At 38.6% G+C, this 16659-nt stretch overlaps 1 protein-coding gene across 5 annotated transcripts in view; it reads right to left on the bottom strand.

The window, feature by feature from the left end:
• Positions 1 to 16659, bottom strand: part of FBXO11 (F-box protein 11) — a 70299-nt gene that overhangs the window by 12894 nt on the left and 40746 nt on the right. For all 5 annotated transcript variants that reach the window (XM_014252870.2, XM_014252871.2, XM_088052358.1 and 2 more), the window contains exons 5-11: positions 15380 to 15509; positions 14295 to 14378; positions 14074 to 14206; positions 8944 to 9050; positions 8741 to 8852; positions 3743 to 3849; positions 3519 to 3656 (exon numbers count right to left, since the gene is read on the bottom strand). In XM_014252870.2, coding sequence (XP_014108345.1) covers positions 3519 to 3656; positions 3743 to 3849; positions 8741 to 8852; positions 8944 to 9050; positions 14074 to 14206; positions 14295 to 14378; positions 15380 to 15509 — 811 coding nt within the window. The remainder of the gene's footprint in view (positions 1 to 3518; positions 3657 to 3742; positions 3850 to 8740; positions 8853 to 8943; positions 9051 to 14073; positions 14207 to 14294; positions 14379 to 15379; positions 15510 to 16659) is intronic.

The following is a 16659-nucleotide window of genomic DNA, read 5'->3' as shown; positions in this document are numbered from 1 at the left end:
AAAATTATGTTTATTCTTACATTTAATTGGAACTTCTCTGTTGTTTGCATGCAACTTCAAAATACAATTTATGACAGATGCCTTATCTCAGGCACCTGAGTGGTCAGGATAAGGAACCCACGGCTGTCAATGCCACACTGCATTTTTAATGCCAGCTTGTTGCGTATTTGTCACAGCACTAAGACAAATGTCAGGACACTGCCAGTTTAGAAATAAGAGGTTGAGTTTCTACAAGTATCAAAACACAAAGAACAGTCTGAGAACATGAAACTGAAAAACAAAGCACTCTTGAACCTTTTGGAGACAGCGCTCCAGCACAGAAACCCACGGGAAAAAAACGTGTAGGGTAAGAATTCAGCACTGGAACGCACTTATCTCACTTCACAGTTCCAAGCAATAAAAAAAAAAAAATACAGAAAATATCAGAAGAGAAGTGAGAGAAGCAAAAATACAAAATCCATGAATTCGTTTAGGAATATAGGACTTGTATCATGCCACTTTGTCAGTTAACAAGGACATAAGTATTGCCAATGATGTAATTTCATTGACTCTATCACTACACATGATGCAAATGTAGAAGGTGTTGCCAGACTGTGAGACATGGGGGGGCTGAATCTTTCAAAGGAGTTTATGACTATGAAATATTTCAATAATATTTGCAGTTGAGATAAATATTATTCATTCTCTTTCATGTGCTAGTGTTTCCCTTAAACAAAAGAGAAACATTTATTTCCATTCCATTTTGCTTGTGATACCACACTGATCACAGCTCTGAAACAGGCATTTCATCGGTAAGAAAAAAGATCAAATACGTTTTTATTTAAAATTAATCAAGTGAATTCAGCCTGGCTTTTTAATTTTTTTAATATTTCAGTACTCATATTTAATATTTATACTTCAGTACTTAAACAAGAAGCAGCTCCTACCCAGACTTTCCAATTAACCCTCAAGCCTACACACAGACACCTCCTCTGCAGGAGTTGCTAAAGCACTTCCCTTTACCAGTTTTTCTATAGCTGAAATCACTTCATCCCATGTTTCCAAGCCTGTTTAAGTCTTGAAGGGATGTACAGATATATGTATCCACTGAAGCAGATTAAAAGTGCTTGTACAGTATGTTAACACTGCTTAATGCAGTCCAAACAATGAGATAATATAAACCAAAGACATCTGCCACCACTCCTTGCAAACCAGCCAAACAACATCATCTCTAGAGAACAGAAAATGATGTAAAACCATCCATCACAAGAGGGCTGCCAGCAGGGCATTCTCAGCTGGTGCAATCTTGCCCAACACAGAATAAGTACGGTCCTCAGGATGTAACTACAGGAGTGGAGAAGAGGCACCTACCCACAGAATCCCACCGTGTTTCACCTTCTACTGGCAAGATTTTATACTGGCAGCAAAAACAGCAGCCCTGTTTGCCTTCTACTGAAACCAGAAAACTACAAATCCATCAGCTACTACCAGCACAACATTGATGCTTTATCTCTGCCTCCCCAGCACCCGGGGAGGGTGAAAAAAGGAAAAATGCCTCGCTAGATTCTATCCACAGTGGATTTCATGTTAATGCTATTTCCCATCTGCCAACTCTCATCAAAAACCTGAATAGGTCTGGGTCAGAACTTGTTGAGGGTGCACTTGATCCCACTGTCTGTATCACTGATGAATGGTACAGTACAGACCACAGAAAGAGATGATTTAGCCACTGGCATCTAACCCCTGGATGCAAACAATTCCTCATCCACTAAACAGTCTATCCATTGAACCCACATCTTTACCATTTAGAGAAAAGGATGTTGTAGGGGAATGTGTCAAGGCCTTACAAGAGTCCACTTAAAAGACATCCATAGCCCTTCCTTTCTCCACTGATGCAGTCACTCCATCACAGAAGGTCATTGAGTTGGTCACGCAGGACTTGTCCTTGGTGAAGCCATACTGGCTGTCCCCAGTCACTTCCCCGTGCCCCATGAGCCTTAGCACAGCTTCCAGGAGAAGCTGTTCCATGATCTTCCCAGGCACAGAGGTGAGCCTGACAGGTTGGGACCTGCCAGGGTCCTCCTTTCTGCCCTTTATTCAAAATGGACACAATGTTTCTCTTTTCCCAGTCACCAGGGACTTGAAAGGACTGTGATGACTTTTCAAAGGTCATGGAGAGTGGCTTGGGACCGACATCTCACTGGGTTCCATAGACTTTTGTACATTCAGGTTCCTCAAGCAGTCACAAACGTGGATCTTCTCTTACAGGGAGTGCCTTTGCTCCCACTGTCCCTGCCTCGAGGTTCCTCCTAAAGAGGTGTGGGAAGATAGACTGCCAGTAAAAACTGAGACAAAATGTTGAGTGACTCAGCCTTCTCCTCATCTCTTGTCACTGCTGTTGCTCATGGAAGGGGGGTGGGGTGATGTGTTGTTTTGGTTTTTTTGCCATTCCTCTTCTGAAAGACATACCTGCAGAAGCCTTCCCTTCCATTCCTTGCCTTGCCAAGTTCAGCTCCATCCATGCCCCAGCCTTACTGACCCCGTCCCTACACAACTGGACAGTGCCTGGGCTCTTCCCAAGTCACCTGTCCCTGCTTCCACTGCCTGTGCATTTCCTTCTTGCTCAACCCAGCAGGTCTCTTGCCTTCCTTTCCTGATTTCTCACACCTGGGGATCAAGAGCTTTTGCACCCTATGGAAAGAATCCTTAGAGATCTGCCATTTTAAGAGAGACTGAAAGAAAACTTCTTGTTTTGCCAGCTGAGCATGGGGAATTGGGAATTTGCCATTCAAGCAGGAAAAACAATGATTTGGCACTCTTTGTTAGACATACAGAATATTTTCCTGAAACAAATCAGCAAATCATCTTTTTTTCAGTGACAAAAATCTATTCTACTTCAAGGGCTATGAGTGTCATTTCTCACTACTGTACATGTACTTGGAAGTGATGAGCTTCACCCCACACAAATAAACACATTTATGAAAGAAGGCCTGAATTCTGATAGAAATTCTGTGTTAAATTCTACAACTAATTCCCAGCTACAGAAGTCCTCTTCTTTCCAGAGAAGGTGTACATACCGTTTCAGTTTTAACATTAAAATAAGGATAAGTCTTCACCAAGCATGTTTTTTTAATTTCTAAACCATCTAGCACCTTATTTTTGTTCCATTTCAAAGGGAAAAGAATGAAGTATAAATGTAAGCCTACAGTTTACACCTTATTTCAAGAGGTATTTTGTCACTGCAACATAATACAATGTAACACAAGGCCAATCAATTGCAAAAAGCTTGCTTAAACCTCTTTCAGCTAAAATTGTCTTCAAGGTGAAGTCTCCCACTTAAGGGCAAGAGAACAACAGTAGGCATATTTTAAAGTATATATTAATGAGTAAATGCACATTTTTAAAACACATTTTTCCAATGACAGGCAAAATTTGAAGACTTTAGTCCTACAATGTGTATTTCTTTCTTCAAAAAAAACTATATTATACTGGGACTGCTGCCTTCTTTTGGTCAAAGAAAGTAATCAAATATAGGTTACCATTCCGTGGTCAAAAGTGAAAACGCCAACGTCACGTCCGTGGTGAATGTGATTCCGTCTGATAATGGGATTTCCATGGTTTTTAACCCAAATCCCTGCTAACGCATTATTGGATATCTCATTGTCCTCATATATTCCCTGAGGAAAGAAAAAAGTAAATTAAGACAGGAATCAAGAACAGTAAACAACTTTATCAAAGTAAAGAAATTAATATGGAAAATTACCTGTGCGTGGTCTGTAATATAAAGTCCAACATTTTCACAGTCGCTGATGTTACAGTGTTTAATAGTAGGACAAGCTCCCTGGCCACTAACACATACTGCAGAGCCAACTGGAAGAAAACAGTACAGTTACCATAGCTTCAAAGCATAGTGTATTTATAAATAGTCTGGCAGTGCTTTCACAAAAAAAGTTAGTGTGAACTGATATTTTAAAAAGATCTGGTGTGCACAGAGCCAAAGCACTGCAAGCCACTGGCAGAAAAACACTAATGTCATCATTTTGCAGATGCAAAAACCATGGTAGGAGTCGCTTTAGAATCACCCTGCCAAGGTTAAACAGCTGCCAGGACAATGGTTTATACAATAATTCATGCTTATGAAAATTTTCACTCATTTATTTCCCCGTGTTAGGCCCACCATATACTGACTGTTCACAGCAGAGGACAACAGAAATCTAACAAAATTCTCTGCTAATTACTGCCTTGTTTTGCTTCCCTTTAAATTTTCACAACTCAGTACTTTCAAGAGGCCAAACAATAATTTTGTAGCATACAAAGACACACTGCCTACCCGATATTCAGCAGGACACAGATGCACAGTCTCGAGTACAGAATAAACATCAGAAACCAACAGGTCTCTTCCCAGTTGAATTACAAAACTCCTTGAATTATTTCAGCTACCATACCATAACACAGAAAATAAATATTTTCCAGGAAACTAGGACTGAAAACTGCTCAGGACTTCAGCAGATCAGCTCAATTCCCTGAACTCCATGAAGTGTGACAACACAAAATTCCACAGCCTCTAAAATCAACAGTGATTTCTTAAAGGCAGGAGCTCATCTCAGGGAACCTGGCCTATATAACACACATTCCCCACAATTAAACATCACCAAATAAGAAAGACAGTACCTGCTCTGTTAGTCAGTTTTTATATATCCTTCTAGCAAAGCACCACAAAGACTATGCTTAAATAATTAAAAGACTCATTTACAGAGAGCTTATTTTTTTTTAATTCCTAAAGAAATTATTTTGATTGTGTAGTCTGACCTTATGAATAATACAGGCTATACTAATTCCCTGAATTAAGTCCTGCTTCAACTCCAGTAGCAGAAACTTCAGCACAAATCTTGTAGAAACATATTTAAATTTTGATAACTTAATGATTTCCAGCAACTGAGAAACCAGCATAAAGCCTGTTAGCTGGCTAGAGGGCCATTGTCCTTTTAATTTACACTTTAATTGCTCATCTGAATTCCTCCAGCTTTGGCACCCAGTTCTCTATATACCAGCGTATGCCATACCCAATGCACACACATGTTCAGTGCAAGCAATTTGCTCCTTCAGCTTCCTCCTTGATAAAGCAGCAAATGGCAGTCACTGTGTTTTTCACTACAATCAAAGCTATCTGCTTTACCTTATATGACTTTTCACTGAACAGTTTCTAAATTTTCCAGCATGTTGCTATGGAGACCAGAAAAGAGCACTTTATTCTCAAGCAGGACAAGGAAGAGGCGTTAACACAGTCTCTCTACCTTGACTCAGGATTCCCACAGGTGTAACTAAGGATCACATCAGTTCTTTTGGCCACTTGACTACATGAGGGCTCACATTTAGCAGTTTATCCACAGTGACTCTTTCCTAGCTTTCCAGGTTTAACACTTAGAAATAGGAACAAAAACAAGTTGCATGTGCAACTTTGCACTTTGGCAGACTAATGTGAGTGGTGTTTGACAGTCTACCTACCAGGAAGGTCATAGCAATCCATGCTCCTGGTTATTTTTAAGATTGTAGCTATACTACATTCATACTGTATCTATAATACTCTATAGTAAAGTCCTTGTTGTCTACAGGTCTCATTAATATGGATCTTATTTCTTTAGATACCTTCAAAATAAACACCAAAATAAGCCCTTACAGTTACCCTGAAAGTTATTTTTCATTTATTTGGTGTAGGTTCTGGGCATTCTGTAGAACTCTGATTTTTAAGGCACTATGTGTTGATGTCAAACGTTTTTCAAGGATCTGTGTATTTATACTGAGACTGCTGCCTTCTTTTGGTCAAAGAAAGTAATCAAAATGCCAACAGTATAATGCAACCACTGTAACTTTCTGTAAATACATACTCATTTGATTCATCATACATTTTAAATTCTTGATTGACGAAACCCCTGCATTTATACCTCATGATTCTACCCAGGATCAAGAGACAGTACTCCTGCCATACTTCATCCCGTGTAGTCTTGCCCCTGCAAGACTTGTCCTCCCCCAGGGACAAAGACCATCTCATCAAGGTCTCAAGTTACCATTGATACACAATAGGAAGCCAGAGAATTTCTTGGCCAGTTCTTTCTGAACTCCTGCATGATTTTAGAACGTCTATTTTTACAGCTGTTTAACCTCATCCATAGTTACTGTCAAGAGTGGAACGTGTTTCATTATCCCTCTAGGGGATGAGGGCATTTATCATTCCTGCCTATTCTCATTAAATATGGAACAAAAATTACACAACACTTCGCCATTCAAATTTTTCCATTCTATGATGGATCAGCATCACTGCTAAAACTCCCTTTGTTCCCCAAATTAAGACACAAACACTGTCTCTTTTATATAGATGTTGCATCTTGTCTTGTTTATCAAGTTCTTTGTGGCAGTAAAGTTGTGTGTTTTTATTTTGGAGGGAGGTCCCCACAGTTTCCTTCAATCCCTTATTTCCTATTTGTATTAACTGTTAATAACTTCTTCTTTCTTTGTCATAATTGCTTTCACTCTCCTTCCTCTATCTCTTTTTGTGAAACTGAGGAGCTATGGATTTTTGAAGCCCAGTGTGATGTTCTAATAGCGTACCTCTATCACATTTTGCTTATTTAAATGAAAGCAATCTTTATTCTGACTCATTTCACTGGACTTAAGTATTGATTGTTTGAAATTGGTCCTTTTGAAGTACAAAGCATATGTACTAGTGGTTTAAGCTTTATTTTGTTTACTTAGAATATAATGATTGCACACACTTTAGCAGTATTAAAATTTGAAAAAAAAAGGATCATTGCCATCCATTGATGGCAATGATTATCCATTGAGGTGAGGACTTACACAGATTTCTTCTATAATGGATGCAACAGAACCTCTAGACTCAGGATCTTGCCATTTAAACTTTATTTGAAAATATTTCAAAAGATGCTTTGGATTGGCGGCAGGAACCTCCAGCTTAATTCACTTGCACCTATATACCTCCCATCTTTATATATGACATACATTAAGAACTTTACATGACATAATGTAGAAACATTCTTTAATACAACTTGGACATCTACAGAAAAGGTATCAAGCATTTTTTAGGAAAGAGGTTTCGAATGCCTATGGTCACAATACTTCAAAGATGTCAATTATCTGGAAACAGTAAATACCTTTTCTGGCAGACTGCCATTCTTCCTCCCTTTTTGCACAAACTCAGGAGTTCCTGAGCAGGTAATAGCAAGGCTTGGTAGAATTAAAAAGCCAGTAAAACTTGGTAATTAAAGTGATGACAGTAGAGCCTGCATATAGCCTCCAAAATCGACCAGAAATTTTAGTTTTGGAGAAGAGAAGCAACAATTCAATACAGTAAACATTCAGAAATCCAGAGTCTTGGAGGGAGCAAAACTTCAACATTCTCAGAAATGGAAACTGGTCATAAAAAATTAACAAAACTAAATTTTCATAAACAACTTGCACAAAAATATCAGGATCTAGTAGCTTATCTATAAGCATGTTTCAAAATGAAGTCATGCAGCTCTTCAAACTGTTTTAATAATCAAGCTGAATGAGGTCTTATCTAATTCCTCTCATGGGCTGTCAGGGTCCCCAATTTTGGTATATGATATATTCCAAAACACCTTTTCTTTGTCTATATTTGAGCAGCTCACTGTCCTTTGCTCCTCTTTTGTCATTTTTAACACTTCCAAGTATTCGCTGATGTGTCTCAAATAAAAGAGATGGTGATGCAAAGCACAGAGCTGCAAAGCATAGAACTGCCTTGACCAAATGCAGCACTTTATAGCCCAAAACCTCCAAGAAAGCTCATCTTCCTCTAGAAGGCACCCACCAGGAATCCTTCCACCATTCTCATCATGGTTCCCTGCAGTATTCTTCATAGGCAGTACCAGAAAAATGTATTTTTTATATATAGTTGGAAAACCTTTGTTCTTTATGTTGAGCTGAGCAACCTCCATGCACAGCCTGCTGCACAGATCCACTCCCTCTCCCTAGCTGACCTTTGGGAAGTTCATATGGCCATTTCCACACGAAGACTCACTATTTTAATCTTCCTGAACGTCTTCTTTCTGACACTCCACTTCATCTGCCTGTGTTCAAAGATGTTCAAGCTGCCATGTCCTGTGTCTAGTGATTCCAAATTGTCATGTCTTCCTGCCAGTGACTAAACTAACATCCAGCTTCTCACTTCCAGACACAGACCCCTTCTTTCCACACTACCTAGACTACTGATTTTTCCCAAATCATGTGGTGTAAATTCCTCATTGTCTCTGGTGAAATGAGTCTTTCAAGGCTTCTGCCTGTAAAGCTACTACTCATCCTCTGAATATGTCAAATCATTCCGCTCAGAAGTGAGCTGAGCTTAGCAGTTACACCATGTGACTGTTTAATGCCATCAATCCCAACACTGAATATTACAACAAACCAAATTAACAAGTCCCATGTGTAACCCCTTCAACTGCCCCATCCTGCTGGCTACAACTGTACACCAAACCCAGGCATGTTTATTTAACTGTCACTTCTCAATTTCAAACCAACTGCCCAAAGAGTCCAAACAGATTCTAACAGAACAGCAAGTACACATTATCACAGAGGTTTTGGACACAAAGAAGTCACTCTAATAGTGATCCTCCAAGGCAATTAAGGCTTGCAGACCTGTATTGAATACCTGCATCAAAAAATAAAAATATGCCAATAGTAATCATACTCAATTTGTTGTGTTTCTTCAAACAATAAAAAGCCCACTAACCTGTGCAAGTACTTCGAATAATACAGTGATCTATAATTGGACTGCAGTTCACGGTAATCTCTAAGCAGTGGTGTGCATTGTGGTGCTGAGCAGATTTGTCATCAGGGTTGAACTGAAAAGGAAGAGAACAGAAATGTTGTATTTAACTGCTCAGGCATTAAAATAAGTTTTTTTTAAGATCTGCTTAAGGGTGAGAGTCTTACCCTGATTGTCATATATCCAACATAGGCATCTTCAGAACCCTCCATAAAAACGAAGGTGGAATCTCTAGTGTTTTCTATTATAACTTTATCTGCTACTTTTCCAGGTGCTGCAAAGAAAGCAATTAGGAAATCTTAGTTTATGCTGCTGAAAAAAAAATCCTCAAAATACTTACAGAATTCTGTTCAAAGCAGCAAAGGAAAATTAACACTACTGTTGGCACATAAACAGTCTTCCTGTCAAAAGGATCTTAAAAAAGGAAGTTTCAAAGACAATGAAGAAACTAGTCTTTAACTAAGACAATCTGGCACCAATTCAGTAATATCTAGTACTTGTGAGAAAAAAGCCTCCTCTTTTACAGAGTTAGTTTTTTTACTACTACTTACAATGAACTGAACAACAGCTTAAACATGGCTACCAGGCTAAAGTCAATTTAGCTCTGTCCTAAGTACAATTTCTTCTGGTATTCCAAACCCTTTTATTAATGCTAAAAACATACATTCCATCACTGACATGAAGCACTATTTACTAATCTGCTCATGACCTACAAGTGACCTCTCCACACTTCTCAAATGTCAGATTCAGAGTTTTGAACTGGTATCCTCATTATTCTTTATGAAAAAAACCCCAAATCTTACTGAATTAGATTGAACTATACTATTGGTAGTACGTACAGAAGGTTACAAAGTGGTTCACTTGCAAAATGCCATAATGTGTCATTTGATTTCCTGTGTTACCAGTGAGGCTAGGCTGGATTCTTTACCCTTAATCCAAACACAGGTGATGTTTACCTTGGGATGGCAGAAGCCAGCAGAGGGAGCACCAGTTAATCTCAGCCACCCACTGGAATAAATTCAATGACGCTCATTCACAAGCAAGATCATCTGTCTGATTCAAACCTGCACATTAAACATGCAAGCCAGAAGCAGCCTTCCCTCAACACACCAAATACAAAGGTGGAAGTTTCACATACTACAGCAGATAATTTACCTGTGATAGCATTTTAAACCATTCCCAACTCAACACAAACATGAACAGATATTTCTCCTAAATTCTGTATTTTATTGAAAAGCCTACGCACCGGATTCCTCATGAGCACATCCTTTTCTGTTGTCTGTTGACATTAGTACAGGCAAGTGGTGTGTCCTGTTCTTTATCACTCTGGCAGAAAGGTGTCAGTCAGAATGAAGCAACACTTTACATTATTATCCCACTTGTTCTCACTATCTAAAAGTCCAATCTCCGCTTTCATTACTGCAGAGCTGCAAATATTTTAAGGTAGTCTGGCTCTCCTCTACATCACTATTCACTTGGTACTAGATAACAACTAAAAGAGGCTTTGATGAGGAGTTGTGTCATCACATGAAACAGATTTCTGTGGTTTGGAAACATTTCTATATATTCACTGTGGAGCAAATGCAGTGGCATAAACAACGTGCTTCAGTACATGAAAAGGAACAGCACCACAGTACTGCAGGTGAACCAAACCAGGATATAAACAGAGCCCCTAGGAGGATATGAGAGCCATAAATCAGTATCAGAACTTTCAGGGTGGCACAGAAAAACTGCACTTCACTGAACACTATTAAACAGAGATTTATGGAATTGTTTGTAAAGCACTTGGATCATGTTCTCTACGGACACCTTCCTCTCATCACATGAGTTCCTAAACAAGTAGTAACTTCTGAGTTGGGAAGGTCCCAGAATACCCATTATGGAACGTGCGAGTTAGTAAGATCACTGCACTTAGATCTCCCTAGGAAAATAGTGAAGACTTCCTTAGGCATTAGTTTCATTCCAAATGCACCAATGAAATTCTCTGCAACATTCTAGTGAATCTTTGCGATCATTCAGAGAAATATCTCTATTTCAGCTGTTGGCTTAGACCATTTTAGAATAAAGAAATCAGTATTAGAATTGGAAACGGAAGAAAAGGGCTACTACTTTTGTAATCAAGCAAAACACAGCTCCCAAGAAGTCAGTTTGCTCGAACCTAAGGGAGTCATGTTCCCCAGGATCAGAATTCATGCTCGGCTTAAGGACCTGGATAGACTGTTTAGAAATAATGAACAGAAAGCCTATAGTAAGGGACTGTCTAAAGAAATATAAATTAACTGGTATTGCCTCAGAATTATTTAATTTATCATAAGGAGTAAAACAATTTCACTTTTCCCTGCATTAGAAGACAAGAAATCACTATCTTCTGCAGGAACTGTGAACTAACCTGCCCAATTGTACAAAGCAAAAACCAGATACTCTTTTAGATCTTACAGTCTACAAGATGTAAACCACAAAGGTCTAAACCAGTCCAAAATAAAGCTTTCAATTCAAAGATGCAGAATGGGTATTTGAGGAACTCAGGCACATGAAACTACTCTTGCACTCTAAAGTAAAAAAATATGCAATTATAATAGTTTTCTTACCATTTTAGATTTTTCCACCCTTAAAATGCCAATAAACATTCTTACTGGTTTTACTAATTCTTTTTTTCTTGACTGAAGGATCTTTTGATAATCCATTTTCACTTACTTTCACCTTATTTAAGTCAAGTGGAAAATAAAGGGAAAAAATGGAAGCTGTAGCTCTGAAAATACACATTCAGTCAAGATTCTCACAACATGTCTGTACAACTGCTGAAACTCAGCAATTGGGAGATTTTGTGTCTTGAGTGAGATGAGCATTCCATGGAAGGCTCCTACTCCTGCAGCAAACACACCCCCTTCTCCAAACCTGGAAAATCAAATTCTTTTTAAAAATTCAAAGGTATTTCTGGCTGCTGAATCAGATGCAACTGTTTCCTTATAGAACCTCTCCTCTTGCCTCTTTCTTGGCAATTCAGATATGCCACAGTACTAGTAATACTTCCAAAGCCTTCCTTCTGAACCAACTCCTTCCCTCAGATTTAGGGGAAGAAATAACCCCAAAATTAAACAGAACAAAAATCTCAGAACACCAGGCATTATTCTGTAAGAACATTTTGTTTATGTGACCAAGCAGAAGCTTCTTGCAAGCTCAAGGTATGTTAAGCTGCCTTTCTAATAATGTTGTGTTTCTTCTGAAGCCAGAAGAATAAACTATTAAAGAAATTTGAGTAGAAATGCAGAGAGATTTGGTGCTGCCTTAATCCTACCATTCTGAAAAGCATGCCAGACTGAACAGAGAAGAGGTAGTTCTCCAAGGCTTAGTGGTTCACTTTAATTTGTTTTCTTTTCCAGTCAAATGAAAATTGACTCTCTCTACAATGTCACTCACCATTCAGTGGAGAAAGTCTGAGGAAGTGAAGTCAGCAGTGCCAAAAACTGAAATATAAATACATCTAGCACTGCTGGATTCCTCTTGGAGGTTATGCTCCCCAAGACAGCTATTCTATTACAAAAATACACAATAAAGATCCCTGGTTTTTAAAGGTCTGTACTTAAGATAATTGTTTTTCTGAACAACTTAGGTTAATTCCAGAGGAAGGGAAAGCAGATGGCTTTTCAAAACTTAAAAGGAGACAGAGAACATGCAGAAGTTTACTCAGATATCAAAGATTTCATTTCAAGTGTCATGAAGGGACTAAGAAATTCTGTATCTTAGGACAGTGCTAATCCAGTTTCTCTGGATTTTAAACACTTTATGAATATGACCTGCCCTCTTTTTACTGTCATACTCTCTTCTGTGAAACAGAAGTTCAGAGTTTTTTGTCTGTGGCCACATCTCCATTAGCAAGCACTAATACAGGAGTGGTACCACAGAGGGAACCAGTGCTGAGGATCAGCCACCCTCAGCACATGCTGCAGGACAGGGAGGGGAGGACAGACTGACTTTGCACTAGTCCTTGCCAGATCCCTCTGACTGAACACACACACTGACTACTGAAGGGCAGTAAGAGTGTTCCAGGAACATGTCTCTTGAATTAGTCTCATCCAAAAGGAATCCAGTTTGTGCTGCAAAAGCTCTCCATAATACAGACCAAAGCACTGTAAGAGGGTATGTTCAGAATCTTAGCTCCAGAAATGTAGTCACAAACTGACAAATTCACATACTAACACAGCCACATCTTGCGGATCTGTGGGGACAATTTTTCAGAATAACACAGGAACAATCTGACTGCATTGCTCAAAACCATTCTCCCTGCCAAGGCTGAAAAACCCAGGCAAGAAGTGCCAGAACAGTCTCACTCAAGAACAAAACAGTTGGTATGGAGAACAGATAAATACCCGAAAAGAGAGACTTCACTAAACAAATAGCATATACGTACAAAACACACCCACCAAAACAAACAAACCCCCTGCTCCCTTTACAAACAAAAAAAAACCTCAAGCCCACCCCCCTCAATAAAACCCACAACCCAGTAAACCAAACCCACACAGAGAGATAGCTTCTCAGAAAACACAAACAGCAGGTAATTCACTTCTGGTTCACCACAGGAGCAAGAGATCTGAGACCCCTTAACCAAAATCCCTACCAGACAGTAATACTGAATTCCTACCAGCTGTCATGCTGGTAGGAATACTGGGAATTAGCATGCTCCCAGTAGTTACAGGAAAAGCAAGCAGCTCCACAAGTACCACAATTTGCAGCCTGGTATATGATATTAATTTCCTAAACCTTTCCTATTCTCCAAGTCTTATTTCCTTCTCCATAAAGGTTCCAGTTCAGAGGAACAGTTGGCAGAGAACAGAGGAAGAACCTCCAGTCTCAGAATCTTTCTGCTGGATGCTCTCATTTCCTTCCTCAAGATGGAATTATGATACTGAAGAAAATGGGACACATACTAATTTGGGCTTGTTCCCACTGCTGGATTCTACTCTGGAGCTGGGTTTTATATATATATATGTATGTATGAATGTAAAAATTTCAAATGTAGTCCTGTAACTGAATAAGCTTTCTGGCAAATTCCATTTTTTTTTCTTTTAATGAAATAAGATAAATTAAGTTATTCTGAGAACTAGCAAGCAGACAACAGCATTTCAGTCCGAAGCATCAGCTACTTTTGAGTTAGCAACACTTGTACAAAAAACACTTATTTGCTAGGCAGATGAAGAAATATGGGCATTTATATTGGATATTTAATACACCTGCGCATCATGGTATTTAAGGTGGTAATTAACACAAGTTTGAGACAGTGATGTTCCCAGTTTACATACCTGCACCAATCATGGTGATTGGAGATTCTATATATATCCATTCATCAGTATATATACCAGAGTGAACAAAGATAAGTCCATCAAAATGAGCTTCTTGAACTCCACCAAGAGCATCCTCAATGGTATCGTAATACTAGAAGGAAAGGAACAAATTCAGAGTAATGCCCATTTCCATTTATATAGGTATATAAATATTTTTAAGAACTGCTATAGAAACATACCAGCATATTTTCTCTTCCTTTGTATCTTGTAGGATTACTGTAGAAGTGTTCAGCAAAACCTGGCTTTACGTGTGCTCCTTTGTACTGAAACAAGGAAGAGAGTTTGTTATAAGCTTACAGACAGGTGGGCCTGAATGCACTGCTAGGAGATACAATAATTCCCTAATTAACAAGCCATTTGCTGATACCAGCTTGTCCCAGGAAGTAAGCATCATATACTGACACAATCTGAAATGGCAACACCAAAAAAATATCTGAGCCTAAGGGAATGATCAAGCCAAGACTCCAACTACTTGCACAGCCATAAGCCTCAAAACTGACGGAAAAAGCTTCATACACCTGAAACATTCCACAAGAATTGTACTTACTTCCATCTCTTGGTTCTCTAGCAGCCTGCCACAAAAACTGCATTTATATGATGAGGAAAAGAAAATCCCATAGCTTCACCAGTGACTGAATACTAAACAAAGCCACATCAAGCATTTCTCCTCAATGCACTTCAGAAATTCGTTAACCAATAACACATGGCATCGTGTGATACACTCCATGTTTATTTGCCTTACTTATGTCTTCCTAGTATCATGCCCAGCTATTCATTCAATACCTTTGGAATTCTGGATTAGAGGTACAATCACATTCCTTAAAGATGATTTGTTTACCTCCAGTCAGGCCAGCTGTAAAGCACTGTTTAGCCCAAGTGATATTACCAATAAATGTTTGGTTCACCAGAGGAAGATGCACACAAATCTGATAACCAGTACACACACTGGTTTAGTAAGATATGACAACAGCATCTTTCACATTGTCAAGGTCTGAGACTCACAATCTTGTACACACAATTTCAGTGATGCAAAACCCAACACAGCAGAGCTGGATACTCAAGGATTCCACTTTACCATGTGCTGTCTCCCTGAAGTGTGCCTCAAAACAGGAAATAACTTCTGAATTCCCCCTACTGCACAGCACCGCAAGGATCTTAAAGTCTAAACCCAAGATAATTACTGTTGTCAGCCACATTTCAGAAGTTGGTGTTTTTACTTTTATAAATACCCATAAATTTGAATATAAATGAATAAAACTGTTACCAGCTGCTGGAAGCTTTCTTTCCAGGGATTTGGATGTTCATATTCTTCTGGATTAATCTGATAAAATTTACCAGGTTCAGGATGCATCATTGGACGAGTGTACTCAAATACTTCCATATATAATCTTTTCCTGAGCAGAAAAGAAAATCAATGTGTTTCTGATTACTCTTCCATTTTAATATAAAGCCAAAGGCTAAAACCTGGGGGTTTTTTGAACAGAATTTGCCGGTGACAGTGACTATGACTAAGATCAGTACCTGCCACTTAAAGCCAAATTTTTTGTTGTACTGACTTTTGTGTTCTTCTGACAAAAAATTTGTATGTGTTTTACAATCCAAGAGAAAAAAGTTTTCATGAAGAAACTTAAGCAGTTACACTATTTGTGAATCAAACTGCATATTAACTACAGCATTGCTTTAACACTTACAAAAGCTAGTAGCAGAAGTATAACAAAACTGAAGACCAAGCGTGCCACCACCTCTTCCTCACCTTGTCAAAAAAAGACTGAAAAATGCATTCACTGAGAACAAGTGATGCACTGTACTCCAAAAAAAGTTCATCAGTGAACAAATTACAGTGGTTTAAAAAGAAGAAAACAGCACACAGCAGTTGGGATTCTTTTCATTAGTGCCAGAATGCAAATAATTGCAGTCTGAGCCTGCTGATTTTAAGCCCAGACTTACAGGATGCCACTGAATCATAGAAGTTGTAATTCATCTGACAAGGCATCCCCAAAGCTGTCTTTAGGGCAGAAAAAAAGGGGTAGCTCTGTGATGTTATATTATATTATTTTTCTTTTAGTCTTAATCTTTACTTTTAAAACAAAGCAGCTTAAGAAATCTGTTGGGTTTTTTTCCCCCTTATAAAAAATTACAAATTTAGTTCCCATTTATTCAAACTCTCAAATAACCCAGGGCTAAAGCAGACTCATATGGGGAAAACAGCCCAAGTATCCAACCATTAAACAAAACTCAAACAAAAACCCCATTTAAGTAACACTAGACAAAGCTTGCATATAAGTTGAAGAAATGTTTTGTTCCTTCTGTGTGAAGTAACACAATCCCCAGAGTAGCCTGAAAAAGGTTAAAGGGAGAAGAAGGAATGGCAGCTGAAGGAACTGATTTCTTTAAAACAGGCATTGTTTAACTAGTATCCACGTTACTAGAGAATCAAGTTTTACTGTTTAATACACATAATCAGACATTCTTAAGTAACAAATAATGCTTAACTAAACCAGACATAATAAAACACAACTGGTTTTCCTTCAACTAATTGTAACC

Source organism: Pseudopodoces humilis, chromosome 3, assembly GCF_049639895.1.
Source record: "Pseudopodoces humilis isolate 2021_Gansu_Grassland_sample_001 chromosome 3, ASM4963989v1, whole genome shotgun sequence".
NCBI classification, from domain to species: domain Eukaryota; kingdom Metazoa; phylum Chordata; class Aves; order Passeriformes; family Paridae; genus Pseudopodoces; species Pseudopodoces humilis.
Note: the sequence above shows the minus strand (reverse complement) of the source record. Positions and strands in the feature narration are given on the sequence as shown.